General features: G+C 41.1%; 1 protein-coding gene across 1 annotated transcript; it reads left to right on the forward strand.

Moving 5' to 3' along the window:
- The first annotated feature begins 16,545 nt into the window (after nucleotides 1–16,545).
- Nucleotides 16,546–20,204, forward strand: LOC309385157 (macrophage-expressed gene 1 protein-like). Its single transcript, XM_081939284.1, has one exon. It carries the CDS (start codon nucleotides 16,574–16,576, stop codon nucleotides 18,710–18,712), a length of 2,139 nt encoding a protein of 712 aa, XP_081795410.1. The 5' UTR covers nucleotides 16,546–16,573; the 3' UTR covers nucleotides 18,713–20,204.
- The last annotated feature ends 983 nt before the right edge of the window (nucleotides 20,205–21,187 follow it).

Genomic DNA, 21,187 nt, shown 5'->3' on the forward strand with positions numbered 1-21,187 from the left:
TGACTTTTACTCTCCTGGGCTGCTTACACGGCTTAGAGATTGGAGGCAATGTGTTGCAAGGATTTGCTGTTACTGGAAAAGGTCATTCAATGGTTAAGGTATGTGCACCAATAACACCTAGCTTTCATTGGCATCCTTCAGTCTCGAAAGACTATGGTTTGGAAAGAGTTCCTAAAACAGCATTTGGTGTGAATAAAAAGGCCAGTTCAAGAGTGGCAATCCCTTCCACACTGAGGGCAGATACATTCCGTCCCCTGCCCAGCCCCCTCCCCTGATTTCGCTGGTTTCGGGACTGCCTCTTTGTCTCGGCCTGCCGAACAAGTGTCTCTTCGAATTGGAGAATGCCATGCTGAATCTTTAGCCTCCAAGCTGAACGATCAGAGGTCAAGATTTACCAGCTGTTAATGTCCATTCCCATGGCCTTTAAGTCACTCTTGCAGATATCCGTGTATCACAGCTGTGGTCTCCCTCTGGTGCTTTCTCTGCACTAATTCTCCATACAGGAGATCTTTCGGGATCCGACCATCAGCCATTCTCATGACATGACACCTAGCTTTACAGTGTATCATTATCCCAGACTGTGATAGAGATCCAATTGATGCCTTGTCTAGGAGGCTGTCATGAGTCTGGATGGAATAGAAGAAGTTGAAGTAAAATGGCAGTGCCATTGTCCATCACTGTTGACACCAGTCTTGTCTCTTGACAGAAGGGCACATCTCGACAGTCACAATGTTTTAGTATTTTATGAAGTGTCAAGAGTCATTTTTGTTGCAGTGAAACATGAACCTAACAAATAAGTGAATATATCATTATCACAGAAGGAACACATTACACGGATGTTGCACAATGCCTTTTTAATTAATTTATTTTTTGCAGAAAGAAGATTTTTCGTTTGGTTGCACCAAGTGACAGCTCAACAAAATGCAGATGTGTGGTTTCCTGAAAGAATCCTGGCCTTGCAAATCTCTTTCAAACTAGTCAGAGGGACATGGAAACCGTGCCCCCATGATTGTATTTGGAGGAAGTTACTGTGAGCCGCAGAACGCTTTACAGTGTGAATTTGCTACTAGAATTTGCATTCCCCCCCCCCATTTTCCGTGAAGGAGTCACTGGAGAAATGAATAAAGAAGTATCTGGTGAAATTCTCCCTTCTCTACAGCAATTAAGGAAACTGCATCTTGGGAATAAGATGTTGCCATATGGACAAAAAATTCTATTGCAAAATACTTTCAATCGTATTTTTATGGCTTCCCAGCAAGCTGGAGTGTATCTAGATTCTAGATACTTCCTAATGTTGGCAACAAATGTATTCCTGGTAGGTTTTCCAGGGACCACTTTTCTAGGCTCATGGCTGGCGCTACCAGTCTGGCTGCTGATATTGCAGCTCTTAGACTGCCTCACCGACACAGCTTTCCTGTTTTTTATGGTTTGGGCATGGCAATGTGTGTGTTCTGGGAGATCAATATTACTAGCGGCTGTCAAAAATAAATGTTTTACACGACTTATCAGGCGGCCCTCCCCCATTGTGCCGAAGAACTGACTTTCATTATACACATCCCTTCTTCTAGAGCTGAAAATTGCACCATGTTTTCTTTTTAAAAAATACTCCAACCCAAGGAATGCCTCTTTATGGCTAGAACATTGAAAATCCATGTCATGATTTTTATCTCTGAGAACAGGATAAGAAAGACTCCGGCTTAGGGGCCAAATGCCCAACGCTGCTTAGATGCTAAAGTTTTCTGAAAGAAGCAGCAGAAGGTGTGAAAAGGTAGGCGGATTGGCCTGCTCGATGAAGACCTGCTGCTAGGAGGTTCCCAGGTTGGTGGCAACTGCAAGCTGAATGGACAGGTGGGGTTAAGCCAGTAAGGCAAGCTGACCAGGTATCCACTGAGACAGGTAGCTCAACTCCAAAATGGACATGAGAAGGAGCAGCAAAGCCCCAAAGTTATTTCTTAGGGGCTTCAGTGTGACAACTGCAAAAACTACAGGGTATTTTTTGTTAAGGGAATATTGATCTCTCCATCTTCCAGGAAATCAATATTCCTGGGCAATACATAAATAAAAATAATAATATTGACCCTGAGCTGCCAGAAAATAAAACAAAACCAAATACTGTAACTGTTTGGCTTGAGCATAAGGAGACTGGCCCTCAGAGGGGCCCTGCCAAGCTTCATAGCATCTGGCAGAATAGAATAGAATTAGAAAAATAGAATAGAATAGAATAGAATTAGAAAAATAGAATAGAATAGAATAGAATAGAAAATAGAATAGAATAGAATTCTTTATTGGCCAAGGATGATTGGACACACAAGGAATTTGTCTTTGGTGCCTATGCTCTCAGTGTACATAAAAAGACATTTGTCAAGAATCATAAGGTACAGCACTTAATGATAGTCATAGGTACAAATAAGCAATCAGGAAACAATATAAATATAAATCATAAGGATACAAGTAACAAAGTTACAGTCATGTATAATTAAGAGGGTAAGGATCATGTGGACGTCAACTAAGGTTTTTAGGAGCAAAGGGCAGAATCTTGGCAACAGCAAGAGGAACCCCCAGCTCATGTTTCATAGAAATAATTAAGGTGGAGTTTCTCTGAATGTTTTGAATCAGTATTTCCAGGACTTTGTGCAACTTCAACCCAGCTGCCATTGATGATATATGAACCAAGGGTGTCCAGCTTCACCAACTTGAATTGTTGACTTCACTTCCAAGAATTCCCCAGTCAGCATGAATTCAGCATTTCCTTCCCAGCAGAATTCTGGGAGTTGAAGTCCACAGGTCTTAAAGTTGGTAAGGTTCACCAGCCCTGATCTAAACAATTCAAGAACTTTTCTCTAACCTTATAGTTCTTTATGATGAACATTCTTTATGTTTGCCGGCCTCCCTACAATCTCTCGCAGGGGGAAAGATTCCTGGAGATACTACCCCTGTCCTGCTCCATCCCAACCCTTACACAATCAGGATAGTAATTGGGGTTCAGTTTCCTCTTCATTAAGAGGGGGGCGAGGCAGACATGTTTGTTGAGCGGGGGAAGGAGAGGGTGAAACCTATCAGTCACTGCTCTGAAACTACCCTGCACAAATCTTTACAATTATAGCAATCCTGACCAGCTCTTTGATGAGATGCAGTAAAGGTTGGCCATGTGGCAGCGCTCTTTCTATTTAAATACGTTCCTCTTGACTCATGAATCAGAGGAAAAGCACATTTATGTGGTTGTAAGGAAGTGCCAATAAGCCAGTTACTATTACCGTAGTGTAACTTGCAGTTATGTTCTAATAGCCTTTACTCATGCAAAGAATCTAAGGATTATCTCTTAAACAGATACAACTGAGTAGTGAAACCAATAGTGAGCCTGTTTTGTTGTCTGAAAGATAGGGAACACACACACACACACACACACACACACTGGAGTGTTAGTAATCATGGTACACAACGCCAGGTGGCGCATCAGGTCTGAACTATAAAAGGTGATCACCCCTGAAAATTGCAGCAGAACAATTTGGCTTTGGCTATAGATAGCTTATTCTGTAGAGAAGAATTTGGTCTTTGATGCTCCTTCCGATCAAAGTGTAATGAAATGAAAATGAAGAACTATAAGATGGAAGAAAAAGAGCCATGAAGTTATCCATCACATCATGGAACAGAGAAGCAGAAGTGGACAAGCAAAAAACATTCCCACCCTCCCAGGGCCCTCAGAGCAAAATACTTAGTTGAACTATGGAAACTGAGTGTGATTTATTTACTGTAGCATTGTCAGTGAAAACCCAAACTCACTGATTGATTTGAACTGATGATTGCCTTCTCTCCTAAGGGATCCAAACTGATTGAGAAAAATCTAAAGGTCACTGCAGTGTATTTATAAAATTGTGTGTGCATACCCATGCACACCCAACAACAACAATGGAAGTAGGCTACTTACAACCCACAATTGCTGACTTTTTCCCTTGCCTCCTTTTTGTATGAATGACCTTTTAGCTTACCCAGATGATATTTTAAGAAATAATCACTGAGTAATCCATCTTTAGTGCTATGTGTGCTATTTAGAAACATTTCTTACTGTTCCTGATGAAATGCCTGGTGTTAGAGCTGTAAATTAGTTCTGATCCTAATGCCCAGGGGTCCCTTTCTGAGATAATGTCTGAAATAACTTATGGGATTGATTCATTTAATTTGCTCTGCATTTATACATGTTAACATATTTTCAGTAAGATACAAGAAATAATTGACTATCTATAGGTTTTAAATGACTGATCTTTCTAAATCTTAGGTAAGGCATTCTCACTCTAAGGTGAAGGCTTTACTCAAGAACTTTATTTTCCTCACACAGCAATTTTTAACTGGTTGCATTCTGGGAGCTTTCTGACCTTGGTTGTTTTTCTGAAGACCGTATAGAATTGTTTTAACATTCCTTTTTTTTTTCTTGCAGCGTCCCATCCAAATATTAGCCAGGTCTGACTCTGGATAGTTTTTGAGATCTGCTAATCTCAAGATCTGCTAGGTGTTGCCCCTGATTAAATACGATGAGATGAATCTAGATAAGTTGCAGTAATGGAATATAACTTAATCCATGCAATTTAGTACTGTGTTTTATCCTCTTTTCTGATGACTCCAGCAATAGTAGCTAATACTAGTAGCTAAAATCTGGGGTCAACTAGGAAAACTGAACAGCGGGAGGACAGATCAAATCAAAGAAGTCACAATGCACATCAAGGATGACATTTCTTCCCATGGAATGGGGTAAGCAAGCGGGATGGCCATTCATTGAGGAAATCACTGTGATGAACTGATAGCAATACACAAATATTTTTGAAGGAACTCAAGCAGTCCAAGCATGCCAGCTTCCAGATTTTTGTCTTGAATCACAGTCGCCAAACCAGCTCTGATCACAGGTAAGTTTGGCCAACAGATATATCCAAGCACTGATGCTGGAAAAGGAGTAATTTGACCAATGTCAGAGGTGAACAGAGACTTAAACCAAAATCTTTCACTCTAGATTTTAAGATCAATGGACTACATCTGCAATTACCAAGGTACTGCCCTCCAGATAGCATTAGCTCTTAGACTTATATACTGCTTTTACAGCCCTCTCTAAGTGGTTTACAGAGTCAGCATATTGCCCCCAACAATTTGGGTCCTCATTTTACCCATCTCGGAAGGATGGAAGGCTTAGTCAACCTTGAACTGCTGAACTGCAGCTAGCAGTCGGCTGAAGTAGCCTGCAGTACTGCAATCTAACCACTAAGCCACCTCAGCTCTATTACATTGGACTTTAAGTCCCATAATCTAAATCCGTCATGGCGAACCTATGGCACGTGTGTCACAAGTGGCACGTGCAGCCATTTGTTAGGGCACGCAAGGAGTTGCCCTGTAAGCTCCAGCATGCATTCGCACGCTGGCCAGCTGATTTCAGCCTTCATTTTCAGCTGTTTTATGCCCTCCGGAGGCTTCCCTGAAGTCGCACACATAAAATTATGAGTGTGGGCACACTCACACACGATCCCCCCTGAGTTTCCCCGCTTTTGGCATGCGATGGGAAAAATGTTAGCCATCACTGATCTAAGTCCTGTAGTTCTGAGAACAGCCAATGTCATCTGGGCACTAACTGAAGCAGCCTAATAATTCTGAAGAAAACAGTTGGGAAAAGCTAACTTTAGGATCAAAACTTATTTTCTTTGAATTACCAAATTGAAGAAAGGATAGTTTTCAGTTGAAACCAGTGGTGGGTTTCAAATCCTGTTCCAACTGGTACATTTGGAATGGGGCCAGCAGCATCCTCATGGACAAGCGCAGCGTGTACATGCATTCTAGCACCTCCATGATGCTCCAAGATGCTGCAGCTGCTCCGTGGAGCGTCACGCAGACGCTGTACAGCCATGCATGTGCGCGGCAGCACAGAAGCTTTAAAACACAGATAAGGAGCGCAAACAGGCGGGTGGGCCCTCCGGAGCACCATACCAGAACAGTATCCAGTGTTCCGGGCTGGCTCTGGTACGCCTGTACCGGGGCGTACCACCGGCAACCCACCACTGGTTGAAACACATGGTCACTTTAAGGCAGGAATTTGCTCAGTAGAAACTAAGTGGTGGTGGGGACAGCTGACATCGGAGAGAGAAAAGGGAAGAGGGAGCATTGCAACCAAACAATGCTACCACCTGAATGACATGGGAACAATACCTGGAAGTGCATGGCAAGGTAGCAGAAGTCATCTGTAACCATATTCTTATTGTGATTCCCCTTTTTGTGGCAGGTCAGGAGGTACCATTAGCCCCCACTTCTCTCTACTTTTAAAGTCCTCAGCTGTTTCTTTTCACAAGCCGAACACCTGTTTCCTGTAGCTGAAGGAACCTCTCCCTACTACAGAATGGCTTGAGGTGATGACCCAAGCAGCTGTGGTCCTTCTGGGCAGAGGATGATATTTTGCAGGGGAAATGGATGTCCTTGTTTTCCTCGCTGTTGTTTTAGAAACCGTCCCGCACCAAATGCATCAGAAGTAGCTCGCTGAGAGAAAAAGGCAACAGAGAGCATCGCCAGAAGTGGCTTCAGATCCATGCAGGAAGCACTTTAAACCTGTCAGCCCTTCAAGATAGTCCAGGCAAGAAGCACAACCATAAGTGCTAACACTACTGTTATTAAAAGATTACAGAATCTTGCAAGTCTGAAATCCTCCCTCTCCTCCCTTCCTCTTGCTTTTCAGAAAACTAGGGATGGTACCTTTCTAAAATTCCAACAGTGCTTTTCAAAAGACAACTGGACTTTTTTTTTGGGGGGGGGGGGTGGACTCTGACCTCTTTTTATCAGACTGCTGTCTGGACTGGCTCTCATTCCTATCTCCCAAGCCTGTTCCCATCTACCAATAACCAAACCTTCTGCCAGTTAGTTGATGATCTAAAAGGGTATTTCCAAACTGCTTCCAACTTGGAGGATAAGGCTGGGGGTGGGGGGGTTCCTTTCTTTGGAAACTGGTCTTTAGGACTAAGTTCAAATTCCTTTCTAAGTTGTACAGGGTGAAAAAATATGGTGCTGCTTGAAATGGATCCTTCTTATACAAATGTATCCTAGTAAGTGTTGAATTGGTTTTCAGTTTAAATGAGATTTATGAGGCCAAAGCATTGCTGGCCTTTTGTAAGACTTTATTTTGCAGTACAATAAAGAATTGAAACCCAGCTTTGCAGCTTCCCAAATCATAATTCTTGTGGGTGGGGCAGTGGTGGGTTCCGGCTCCCATTGCAATCAGTACGCTGCAACGGGACCGGGCATCCACCATGTGCACGGGTGCAGCGCACGCATGTGTACCCACCACCCGCGACGCTCCAGCTGCTCGTCGGAGTGTCGCACAGGCACCGTATGCCCCATGCATGTGCGCAAATGTCCTGGTTGGCTCAAATAGAGATAAGGAGAGTGGGCAGGTGGGTGGGCCCTCAGGAGCAACATACCGGAACAGTACCTGGTGCTCCCAACAGGCACCAGTACGCCCGTACCGGGGCTTACCGGTCGCATCCCACCACTGGGGTGTGGGTTGTTGGTGTGATCTAACCTTACCTTCCTTTCAGTAGTTCAAGGCCACATTCTCACCAGTGCATTTTTTTTGCAGACAACAGTTACAATCCTGTGAGGTAGACTGGGCTGAAAGGTAACCTGGCCCCAAAATATCTAGGGAGCTTCTGTGGTTGAAGACAGATTTGAAGCTTGGTCTCCCCTGACCAGGTATAACAGTGTAACCACTACTCTATACTGCAGAGGTGCCTGCAGGGGGTGGGGTGGGGAACAATGCAAACAATAACACAGCATTGCTTTCATCATTCTGAAGTTAGCAACAGCTTGTGGGTACATGTAACGGTATGTGGGAATGACCTTGGGAGCTGAGGAAGAGATACTTAGGGAACGTAGATAAAAGAGAGGGGAGTCTATAGCTGAACAACAGGCAGAGAAAGAAACTTAGGAAGGTTCTGCCCTAACATCAGGTAAAAAAAAGAATTAAAAAGAGACAGCAGGAATTTAATACTTTCAGACTTGTAAGATTCTGTTAACGTAGCTTTACAATAAGGTAGAGTTAGCTCATTTTGTGTTTCCTACCTGGTCCACTTGGGAAGCTGGCAATATCACTACTACCACAGGACAACAGCAAAGCTGATACAGATTTATTTAGGTTTATACATTTCTAAAAAGCTTGTTTATAAACATGGCCTTTCCCCACATGGGAAAATTGACAAAGAGTGAGGCTAAGGAATTCTGAAGAAAAGAGACTCTCATTCAGGCTGTGGTGTCCCAAATTCAACTACTAGGAATTTGGTGTTCAGCCAAGAGTTTTGTGCAATATTCGAGTAACTCTTGAGGATGCCACACAGGGCCAGTGAGAGAGCAATAGAAGATAAGAGTTTAACTGGTTTGTTTGTGTGATTCATTCTATTTTCCTTAACTTGAAAACTTCCAGATATGTTCAAATGAAAATTCCCAGAATTTCCAGACAGCGCAACTAAGTGATGGATACTTTGGATGATGCCTAAGGAAGTTTAGCCAGTCCTGGCCCCTCCAAATAATTGTTGTGTCAGATGTTCAGAACAACAGCATGAGCTCTAATTCTAAGGAAAGTCTGGAGGACATGAGAGTGTTTAAACAATCTAAATGAGTGTTTCTCAACCTTGGCCACTATAACATGGGTGGGAATCAACCCTCAGAATTTTCTAGCCATCAGGGTTGACTGAGGAATCCTGGGAGTTGAAATCCATCCATCTTAAAGTGGCCAAGGTCGAGAAACACTGATCTTAAGTGTAGCTGAGAACAGAATCTCTTATGTATCAGAGTTCCAAATAGGTTTAGCTTTCATCAAAGTTCCAATTTATAAGAGAGACAGGTTGGCACATCTGTGGGAAACCCAAATCTAAAAACTTCCTGGGGTTCCCACACAGTTGAAAATTCATGATCTTGTCCCCACACTCACAAGTCCATCACATAGTCCAATCTTCCTCTGCCACACTGGCATTTCCACCCATCTAGTTCCGGTCAGGTGAAGAGGTGTGGAGACGAAGAAGAGACTTTGGGCTTCTAGAAAGGAATGTTTTATTTTGACAACACACATTCTACTCCTTACTATTCCACCTCCCAATTCACCACAAATGAAACAGCATAGTGAAGAAAGAGAGAGAGTGCGGCAGGCCAAAGATCCTAAAAGGCATATGACTGCAAGCCTGACATTACGTAGTTGAAAGTTGTGGGGAGAAGGAGATAGGCAGTTTTTCCTGGCTACCCTAAGAAGGTGCAAAAATATGAGAAGCCTTTTCTAAAGTGAGAAATGTGGCTCATGAGAGGCATTATGAATATTTTATCAGATTTCCAACCATTTTTTGTAAATATAACATCTGCGGCACGCACATATTCTTTCATGCTGCTATGGAAGTTAGCAATGTCTTGCATCTTTTAAGTTCCCTTTGAAGCTTCTTAAGAGGATTAAATCATATTTAATAAAAGATATTCTCCTATTTTCTGATTTGCTTCCAATATAAAGGTGTTACACTTTTAATTTCCAGTTGCTAATTAGAATTTACCTGATGCCTGTTTTCATCTTGGGAGCTATAGGAAACAAACTATAAATTGCAGACTTCATTACAACAGTGGCTCCCTTTTTTCAGCCCTCATCCGTTTTCTTCTTTTTAATCGAATGGCTTGGTTCAATATATGTGTCTGTGCATGGGTGAGAGAATGTATTGATCAATTAGCAAGATATTCATTTTAACAATGGCTTGTTGATATAGTGTACTATTTGTCAATTTTTAAGTCTATATTCCACAAGACTGTGCTGAAAGGGATTTGTGAGCAATTTGGTCAGTTTGTTTAAGACAGATTTTTTTTTCTTTTATTACCTTTTCATATTATATCATTGTTGAGACTCTTAAATGAAGGCTTACGCATGTGTTTCTATCGGAGGCAATAAAATATTTTTAAAATAAAAAATAATACAGAAAATAAACTTGGCCAGACAAAGACCAAATAGTTTTTTGTTTAACTTAGAAAACTACATATATAAAGTCTCATGGTGCATCTCAAAACTGCAAATGGAATACAAACACAACACAGCTTCCCGAAGGGGTCTTGGGTTAAATCTACTGCAGCAAAAACAAGAAATTTCATGATACTTTAAAAGTGAATCAGAACATTGAACTACAAAAAGCCTACAAAAGCCTACATTACAAAGAATTGTTTTAGATTTTGATCCTGAGAATCCTTCCATGAAAATTGTTTAAAGACACCACTGGACTTCAGTGTCACCCCAACTTCTGCAGGATTGGAGAATTAAATGCTTTCAAAGTGTTACCTCATGTGAAATGTAAATTCATAGTTAGAAAAAAACTTATACAGTCTTCCTTAGTTCAGTATACCTAATATTTTGTGGAAGGATATGGGAAAAAACCCGACCAAGATTTCAGCATGTGACACATTTTTTTCTTATTTGCTTCCACTATCCCTTACAGGAATTTAAAATAAAACTTGAATAGTGAGAGTGGATTTGCGATTTTCACTTTGGGATAGACCTGCTCCTGTCTAAATCCTAAATTTCACTGCTTACCCTGATTTTGCTTTGATTTCAGCACATTGCATGAAAGATTAGCCTTCTGGATAAGGCGGGGACTTTCTGAGTTATCAAAAGTATGTACTCAAACTTCAGATTTCACATTAAGAAATGTTATTAATGTACAGGATAAAAGAGAACAAACTATCATATAGATGTCATGAAAAGAAATAAAAGTTGCTAAATTACCTTAGATGACAGGAACCAAAATTTAGGGACTTTTTCCACTTGTATCTAATTGTGGCAGAAACAAACCCTGACAAAATATTGTTCTGCTGTGATGCTACTTACTGTATTTTTCAGAGTATAAGACGCACCAGAGTATAAGATTTTGAAGAGGCAAATTTAAAAAAAAGGTTTTGCACTCTACAGACCTCGCAAAAACAAAAAAAGGGGGCATGAATAGCCTTTAGGAGACTTGTAGAGTGCTCCTGGGGGGTGCCCCCCCCAAAATGAGCAAAAAATGGCCCATTTTTCATGAAAATGGGCCCATTTTTTGTCACAAAGAAAGGCCATGCATAGCCTTTAGGAGGCCTGTAGAGTGCTCCTGGGGGCTGGAGGGGGGCAAAAAACAGTCCGTTTTCTGCTCATTTCTGCCCTCCTCAGCCCCCAGGAGCACTCTGAAAGCCTCCTAAAGGCTATGCATGGCCATTTTGGTGAAGAGGGAAGGGTTTCAGGAGGCGAAAAAATGCTGTATTCAGTGTATAATATGCACCCAGATTTTCAGCCTCTTTTTTTGAGGGGAAAAAAGTGTGTCTTATACTCCATAAAATACGATATATCTGTTCCCAACACATGAATGGGGTAGCTTTAACTTAAAATGCTAGCTGTATTGGTGTTTTCCTTCTTTATTTGAATATCATTCAAAGACAGCTACATACTGTGTAAAATCTGTACATTTTGTCACCCATTACTTTGGAAGAGAGTCAAATGAATTGACACAGAGGCAATACATTTCTTGGAATAAGTGGTCACATTCCATCACTCTTCGTGACAGCAGTAATAAAATAGAGCCAGTTTGATCTAGTGGTTAAGGAACCAGGCTAGAAAGCAAGAAACCATGAGTTCAACTCCTGCCTTAGCCATGAAAGCCAGCTGGGTGACTTTGGGCCAGGAACTCTCTCTCAGTTCAACTCACATCACGGGGTTGTTGTTGTGGGTTAGATTGTTGTGGGGAAAATAGGAGGAAGAAGGTGTGTTGAGATGTGATTTGCGTTATTTGTAAAAATAATAAAGATGGGATATAAATTACCAAAAAAATAAAAAAGTTTACTTTCCAAAAAATAAATTCCTATATATACCCTTGTTGCCAACCCAATAGACATTTCAGGTATATGCTTGGAATTTCCCACCTAATGATTCATTTCTACTAAAAATTGTAATGGAGATTTATGAAAATAAGCCCAAGCCTAGACCTCCTTCAGGACAAAAATAAGCATTTGCTTCTCCAGGAGATGTCATTACCATAAAAACACAGGAGTTCTAATAAGGAACAGGACATTTTGTTTTGTTTGAGAAGTCTCTTTGATAAATGAACTGAAATAACAGTGTTATTTTGTCTCATTAATGAACTCAAGAAACAAAGGGGACGTTACATACAAATGATATATTAGGACACATCAGAATTCAACTTTCATTTGAAGGATATCTTTAAAAAAGCAAGAGCTGCTGTCGTTTAAAGGACATATAGAGCAGAGTGACCTAGATTAGCCTTCTCCAATTCAAAGGGCAAAAAAGGACCAGGCTGCACTCTCAGAAACCTTGCATTTATTGCTGATTGGGATGTTGTATTTCAACACATCAGGCTGCTATGCCGGGAAAATCTGAGTCATGTTATTTCCAGTTGCTAAAAAAACTTAGGAATGCAGTACAAAAGTTAAACGAGAATGGTGCTGATTCTGTTATCAGAAGACTTTTATTGTTTCTTGCAAACCCTCTGCATCTCCACTAAAGTGTTTATCTCAGCAAGATAAATGGGTTTATATGCTTCCCCAAGGTTCCTGGTTTTTATTTCACAAAATCCAAATTTGGCCATTTTTCTTGTGTGCCTGAGTCTGTTAATTAGGTTTGACCCAGGATTCTAACTCTTTTAAGTTGCCAGCTGTGAGGACTGGCCTGCCTCTCAGAATTTCCTTTTCAGAATCTTTCTCAGCTGAATCTGTTCTGAAAAGAAAAGAAGAAGTTGGGAACAAGGAAGTCACGAAAGACACCTGAGGAAACAAAAGCATTGTTCTTATTTGTGAAATTAACGTGACAAGTTCAATGAGTAATGCTGAAAGCCGGTGTCAACTTTTTCTTTTCTAAAAATCTTGAGCAGATGTCATGCTTAACCGCCCTCCTCCTCAAAAGCCCCATCTAATTGAATTAGGGATTAAGTGGCAAACACAAAGGCCATTTATGGAACAGGTTAATGCCCCGTCCCACCTACTTCCTCTCACTGAACACTCCATCCACTGTACATATTTCGGCTGTGAACTGAAATTAATTTATAATTTCATTTCTGCCTTCACTTCCACCTTTGTACACAGCGTCCTCTGTGCACTCGGATCAGGTACAAACATAGAAGGAGAACTGAAATCCCGAGATAATTTATGACGTTAAGCCAAAGTATTTTTCACTCTCATAAGTGGCGCATGAGTGAGACCGATAAATTTTGTGGGTGGAGAGCAGGTGACTACATCAGGATTATTAAAAACAGTGGGGTCCTTGGTGCTCTCTGAGCTTGGTAGTTTTCTTGCAGACATTTCATTACCAAATTAGGTAACATCATCAATGCTAGAAGGGAATAGCATTTGCTCTTATTTTTGTTCTTTATTAAGTCTTAATATTAAAACATGAATATGAAAATATTAAAAAGGCAGACTAGGAGACGCCATATAAAGCTATGAGTAGCACTTTATTCTAAAGGGGAAAACAAAATGGGTTTTGTTAGGTTCTGCATTGCATCAGACTTCAGGTCATGGAAAGAATCAGTTCATAAGTGACACAATAGCCATGTGTCTCAACAGATAGTTCTAATGCAGGGATCTAACCTGGGACCTACTGTTGGAGATCCACAACTTCAGAGCCACTGCGAACTTGGTCTCAAATAAAATTACTTTTATCTTCACTTTTTTTTTTTTAGTGAACTTCCCTAACTGATTTAATGGTTTTACAAAGAACTGCTTTTAGGAGAGCTGCCAAATGTCTGCCTATCATTGCAGCAAAGTGTAAATATGAGCAATAGCTGTAGCACAGATATGCTGCTTTTTAAAATAAGTTTGCTAACTGCATTGAGAGCAGAATTGGTTTCCTTTGTAATACTATAATATATATATTTATTTATCAGTACAAATACAACACAAATATAAAAAGGCAACATTAAAAATAAAAATATGGTTTTCTGCCTGCATGATCTTCTGTGATGAGCCGAAGGACAGAAAGAGGGAGTAGTGACCTTCCTCCCATATTTAGGCATACCAGGGGTTGTAACACACATACATACATACATACATACATACATACATACATACATACATACATACATATATATACACACACACATATACATATATATACATACATACATACATACATACATACATATATATATAATTACAAAGGAAACCAATTCTGCTCTCAATGTGTGTGTGTGTGTGTGTGTATATATATATGTTGTATTTGTGCTGATAAATAAATAAAGGGAGACTAGTATAGATCTATTTCAAGCTATTTACCTCTCATCAGCTAGCCATATCCTTACTGGGATTTGAATGCACTGCATGTGCCTGTGATTCTGTTTGCTGCATGCACAGATTACATCACACAAGGATAATAGAATAACAAAGCGTTGATGTCAATACCCTTAAATCTATTGGCTCCAAGTGCCATCGATTTAAGACTGTGTTAGAAAGTGGGCCATTAGGCAAAGCAACCCTGGCCCTTCAAAATCTATGTGGTAAGGAGGAAGAACAGCCTCTCAAAATTCTTGCAATGCTGAGATAGAAGAAGTCACCAAAAGTTCAGGGGAGGAGATGTCTTTTTTGTCTTTTTTAAAAGTCAAAACAAGATCTGGCAATCTCATTATGTTACAATTCATTGTTTGCCAAGCCATTTAATTCAAGTTTCCCTTGTGCACAGGATTCTCTCCATCTCACTCAAAGCACATGATTCCCCTCCCTCATTCCATCCCATTTTGCTGCCAGCACACATCAGGAGGAGGATGCTCAGACAGATGTTGTTTATGATCGAAGAGTCTGATGACCTGAGATGTGTTCTTTTCCAGCTGATGGTGGAATTTCTCGTCTGTCTGAGTTTACATCTATCAAAACAGAATAGCATTTCCTCCAACTGAACAGGGAGGGAATAGAAAGTTATTTTGTGCTGGGACTTCTAACAGTTTGCAAGCAATCAAAACGAAAGAAACATTTGGGTTAGCGTCTGCATGTATCTTACATCTTCTTCTAGATGTATATCATCAGCTTACCAATACATAACAAATATCCTAGCCTAGCACTTATTATAGTCTTACTGATCATTATACAGAGAGAGAGTAGGACCAATCAGCCATCTTGATCTAAATTAAGACATCTCCGGCCCTTGTTTCAAATATTTAGATTTGGCAGGATGCAAGTCACCTACATTAGAAGCTAAGATGCCAAACTAAAGTTTCTGGCTACCACATCTTTTCCAAAGTCCATGATATTTCTTTGATTTTTCTAACTTTTGGCATTGGACAGTCGGTAAAGACTAACAACACATCCTTCTTTATGAAGAGGAAGCTGGGGTTTACCACTCAAGTTCTCAGAAATATGTTTATGCCAGAAGAATTAAATTATTCATAATTATAGTGAATGATCTGAGTTGCTTTGTGACACAAGGTGTAAATCATATACAATAGAGTCTTGTCCACCATCTATCCTTACCGATTTCATAACTCCTTTGAAAAATCTAGCCCTTTCAGCTCAGTTTCTCATTTTTTTCAGTAGTCAATTAATTTATCATAATTTGTGATTTTTTTTAAAAAAAGGATTAGGCACCAAGAAATGGCAACCATGCATCCTTTTGTGAGGGAGAAAAGGGGGTGGGAGAACATGGTCTTTGTCTCAATTCCCCATATTCTCTCACTACAATGACCTTCTCTGTCCTGCATTTCAAATACTATTGTTAGTATTGCTGTGTGCAGGAAATAGAGGCAACTGAATGACTGAGCCAGACGTGGATTTCTCCAGTTCGGGTGAACTGGTAGTGGAAATTGCGACTGGGTCACCGAATGGGTAGGGATGGCAGGCTTGCCACGTCCCTGAACAGGTTCCCTGGTCGCCCATGCCGTTGCTGGCATGTTTTTTAGTCATTTTATAATGTTCTGCGCATGTGCAAAACAATTTATAGACAACTGCGCAGGCGCAAGCAAGATGCGGTGGGGGGGGCACATGCACGAAGCGAGCAGTGCACGTGCAAAGGGCGCATGAAGCAAACCTGCAGTAACGCCGGCAGCAACCCACCCCTGGACTGATCTATGAATTTGGATGTCAGTTCTCATATGGTTAGAGGTTGTGAAAATAAGTTACTTAGAATATGGGATACGGAGCCAAGAAAAGAGGAACAAAACAGTCTGCATTTGAAATCTGTTAAAAGCTTCAGGAAATGTAACATACTAAATTTTAGAGGTATTGAAACTACCTGGGATCAAATAGAATTCTCTTGGTTTTTTAAAAAATATCTACGCCTGTAATAGTTTCTCTAACTTTTTAAATAAATAAATGACAAGGATATCTAAGCCTCCATTTGGTGCCTTTTTTTCCATTTGAAAGTGAAGGTATTAACAGCTGCCTCTGAGCTGGGTAGAGGGAATTAATTCCAAAGAAGTATCATCTGTTTCATGTTTCAATTCCTAATCTTAGCATAAGAAGGAAGTCCCCACTAGGGTAGCCACACTCGAAAAGGCAGATTAAACCATTCAAATGGTTAGTCCTCTGCACAGCTGCATCCATGAGTCTTTCTACAGCAATCTCTCTCTCCTTGATGTTCATAATGTGGACATGCTGTGCACAAGAACAAGCAGAGTGGCATCCTCCTACTACTGGATTTCAGAAGTGCCAAGAAGCCTTCAACCGTCCTATGTTGGGAGTTCTTCCTGGAGGTGGCTGGGATAACCTGAGGAATTTGGATATGGGTAGAGTGATGAACCTCAATTACTCTTTGTGTAAAACTACAAATGATGGGGCTTACATCATCCCCAATGACGTCTTCACCATTGCTCTTAAACAAAGTTTGCTGGAGATGAACTCGGAGATCATTGAGTCTTGGATGGATTATCAATGTACCACTGCTGTTTCCATCAATGCAGGGCTGTCTTTTTCCCATATCAACGGCAGGTTCTCCAGTGACTTCCGCAGGGCGAAAACTCACCAAGTGAGAGATAAGTCTGTGTCCACAAAAGTTCAGGTCAGGAATGTGATGTACTCTGTAAAAATGGACCCTACCGCAAAGTTAGATGAAGGCTTCCATCAACAGCTTTTCACCATTGCTAACCACCTGGAGAAAAACAAGACTCAAATGGCTAACTACTTGGCAGAAATCTTAGTGTTGAACTATGGCACTCATGTTCTCACTGGAGTAGATGTTGGAGCCAGCCTTGTTCAGGAGGACTATATCAAAGCTACCTTTCTGAAAGATGGTCAGTCCATGAGAAGTGCTATCACTGCTGCAGCTGGTATTTCTTTCCAAAACATCATCAACTTTAATATGGGTGTTTCAGTGGGCACAGAAGACAATTTAACCAAGCAATACCAAGGCAACCGTACTAGTTCTAGAGTGGAGAGCTTTGGGGGTCTGCCTTTTTATCCTGGGATTACCCTGAAAACCTGGCAAGAAAGCATCACCAATCAGCTGGTGGCTCTTGACCGTTCAGGCTTGCCTTTGCCATTCTTCATAACCCCAAATAATTTGCCAGGACTTCCCAGCCCCCTCCTGAAGAAATTATCCAAGACTATAGAATCTGCCATTGACCGCTATTATACATTCAACACTTATCCCGGCTGCATAAATCCAGCCTCACCCAACTTCAACTTCTATGCCAATGTGGATGACGGCACCTGTGAAGGGACGGCAACCAATTTTACCTTTGGAGGAGTCTACCAAGTGTGTGCTCGATTAGAAGGCCCTGATGCTGATAGGCTCTGCCAAGCCCTGGAGCAGAAGAACCCCCTCACTGGAGACTTCTCCTGCCCTGTGGGTTACACCTCCATCAAACTGCAATCTCAACAACGTGAGGAAGGATTCAGCCACTTAGATTGCCACCGAGATTGCCTTTTTTGGAAACTCTTCTGCAAGTGGGTTTGCAATGACATTTTCACACTCTCCAAAGTGCAGTTTAGCTCCTACTGGTGTGCAGCAAGGGGCCCAGTCCCTGAAACCTCCGCATTGCTCTTTGGAGGGCTCTTCAGTGCCAAGAGTACCAATCCTGTCACTAATGCTCAGTCCTGTCCATCCAGGTACTACTCACTGAAGCTTTTTGACCAGCTAAAAGTTTGTGTGAGTAGTGATGAGAGGGGAAAGCGACATTCGGTGCCCTTTGGGGGGTTCTTTAGTTGCCAAATTGGAAACCCCCTGTCCAGATTGCCTAATGGGACTGAAAATGACTCATACCTCAAAAGATGTCCGTCAGGATTCAGCCAGCACCTGGCTCTGATCAGCGATGGATGTCAAGTGGAATACTGTGTCCAAGCTGGCCGTTTTACAGATAAGTCTCTACCTCAAGCCCGGCTGCCCCCCTTCACCCACAAGCCCGCCATCAGCTTCCTTGCTACTGATATCATCCTCGTTACAAGCAGCAATGGAGATCAGACCTGGATCAAGGATCCACAGACTCAGCGATGGAAGTTGGCCAACTCGGAGGATGTGCTCCGCTACCTGAAGAGAGGTGGGAATGCTGGTGGGAGTCTGTCAAATGGAGAAACAGCAGGGATCACCATTGCAGCCACTGCTGGCATGGCCATTTTAATCGGACTAGTTGTCCGTGTATGTAAGAGATACAAGAAAAGGGAGTTTAGCAAGATAGAGGGAGAGAAGACACGCCTGATATCTAATAATCCTGTTTATGGCCTCCTGCCTGAAATGGAGGATACACTCCAGCCAGAGCAGGAAAAACTACCAGTTTAGTGGCTTCATGCCTTTTACCTATAAGTCCCAAAATTTTGATATGGCCATTAGTCATGCTGACTGGGTCCAAGGTTTGAGATTGCTGTATCCTAACAAGCTTTGCTCTGGGCTTTTACTCATCTCTTATTACAAGTAATTTATAATCCTAAGCAAATTTCTACTGTATTTCTCTCTACTCAGGAGTTGGATGCAAAATCAGGGTCAAAAAGTCTCTGCTTTCCATTTGATTAGGAATATTGGCAGTTGCCCTACCCTGGGCCAGATCACTGATCTCTCTGGATGGCTGCCTTTGACATCAAGTGGCGACAGCAGCTCTGGAGTTTAAGAGCGATGGTCACATGCAGATTGGCTCAAGGGCACCCATCACCCAAATTTATTCCAAGGGTGTCCCACTGTTGCATGTAGTCAGCTTGCAAGTTACAGGTTTAAAAAATGGGTAGATTAGGGTGAATTTGAGCACACGGAAGAAGGTTGTTGTCATTAAATGTTGTTTAAAAAGCTGGAAAGAGAGTGTAACATCACTATGGGCAATTTTATTCACATTGAAAGTTTGATTAAAGCTATTTGGACAACCTTTGAGAAAATGTGCAAATCCCAAGTTGGCAACATAGTGAGATAAGACCTGTAAATAACCATGTATGTCATATTTTTTGTTCTGTGCCTTTTGTGTCTTATACTGCCACATCATGCCCAAATCAGTAATGTAAGAATAAATCAGAAAGGATCCTGCTGGCATGGTATGTGGATTGACCTTCTTTCTTGCGACAGCTCATGAAAAAGTACAGACGTTGCAATGGCATCTAAGGTAGATACACTTCTATCTTGCATTTCTTCAGGAAGTCATTGCAATCAGAAATGTGGAGGGCCAAGCACTGCCTGTTAGATGTAAGCATTTGCTATCTCCCAGCATCTGCTCTTTTGGGTCTATCTCCTGTGGGACAACCTTCTTCAACCTGGATGCCCTCTGGATATGCAGAGTTCAACTCCCAGAATGTTTCACCTTGCTTGGTTATTGCTGAGAATTCTGGGAGTTGAAGTCCATTAATTGGAGAGCCTCACAATTTAGGGAAACTGCTGTAGAACATGGCCTATGGAATATAAATGTGGAAAACATATCCAAATCTGTTGCAGTCTTCAGGTTTGACAAGACCTATTATCTCACTATAGCTGATTGCAAAAACTGTGGAAAATCTTCCATTTTAAATCAAGAGGATTATCCCTTCTCTCATCAAAAGAAAATGGGGAAGCTACTGTTTAACCTGTATTTAGAGTCCTTAATAGCAATAGCATTTAGACGTATATGCCACTTCATAGTGCTTTTCAGCACTCTTTAAGCAGAGTCAGCATATAGCCCCCAACAGTCTGGGTCCTTGTTGAGTCAACCTTGCAATTCTGCATTCTAACCATTGTGCCACCACGGGTCCTTAATAATTAGTTATGCTAATGAGTCATCTTGAAAACATAGCAATGTTTGGCATTAGTAAGATGCAACACTCAAGCCAAACTGTTTTAGTGACAATCTACACTTTTACTTTGCCTTTAGATTATTAGTCAAGTGGGGAAAGCAATTTATAGGAAGTAACTGTGTCTAGAATCCAGCGGCTACTTACAGATGGTTGATGAATGTCCAGGTTGAACTTAGCTGTGGATGACTTTGTAACGTACTTCTTTCGGTAATTATGCTGGGAAGGTTTGTCACTGTCTTCTACTAAGGTGCCTTTTACACCCTCCAGACTAGCATTTACTCCTGGGATTTCTTAACCGTCTCCCATCCCAATATTTCTCAAGCCAGATCTTGTTTTGTTTTTTAAGTTGAGAAGTTAACAAGATCTTAATTGGGTTGATATCATTACCACTGATGGTAAAATGGTAAGATCTTTACCATACACAATAATCTTCTTTCTTCTTGCATCCCACCACTGACTAAAATCCACTTGTTGTAACTCACATTTCTTTATAATTAGCAATTCTAGATTTTGAAAAAAAAATACTGCTAATTTCCTTTTCCTTTTCTCATGCATTTATTTTAGCTCTGGCAATATGTGAACATTGGAAAAGTTGAATGTTGTGCTCTATTGTAGTTTAGAAGTATCTGGATAGTGCAACTTAGCTAAAATATACTTTTTCCATCTCCTAATTGTAAACTTAAAATGGATAATATGAGGATTTAACAAGACTATATTCTAGACTTTAATAAGCAATGCTGTAGAATCAAGTTAGGCAATAATAAAGATAAGTCGCAATTTCTCTTTTCAAGAGGTAGATCTAGTTTGCCTAGAACGTCAGGCATGGTTATTATTTCTCTTCTTTTTAGTGAACAGGGACATTTTGAAATGTTGTTCGAAGGATGGATGGATGGAAGAAAAAGGGGAAAAACAAAGAACAGAATTCAAAGCAACTTCACATGTTAGATCTTACTCACTGATAACAAGTGCAGATGAAGAGCAGTAGAGAGGGCTTTTATCTTTCAACAAG

Source organism: Natrix helvetica (assembly GCF_964273705.1).
Source record: "Natrix helvetica genome assembly, chromosome: 1".
In the NCBI taxonomy this organism is placed as follows: Eukaryota; Metazoa; Chordata; class Lepidosauria; order Squamata; family Natricidae; genus Natrix; species Natrix helvetica.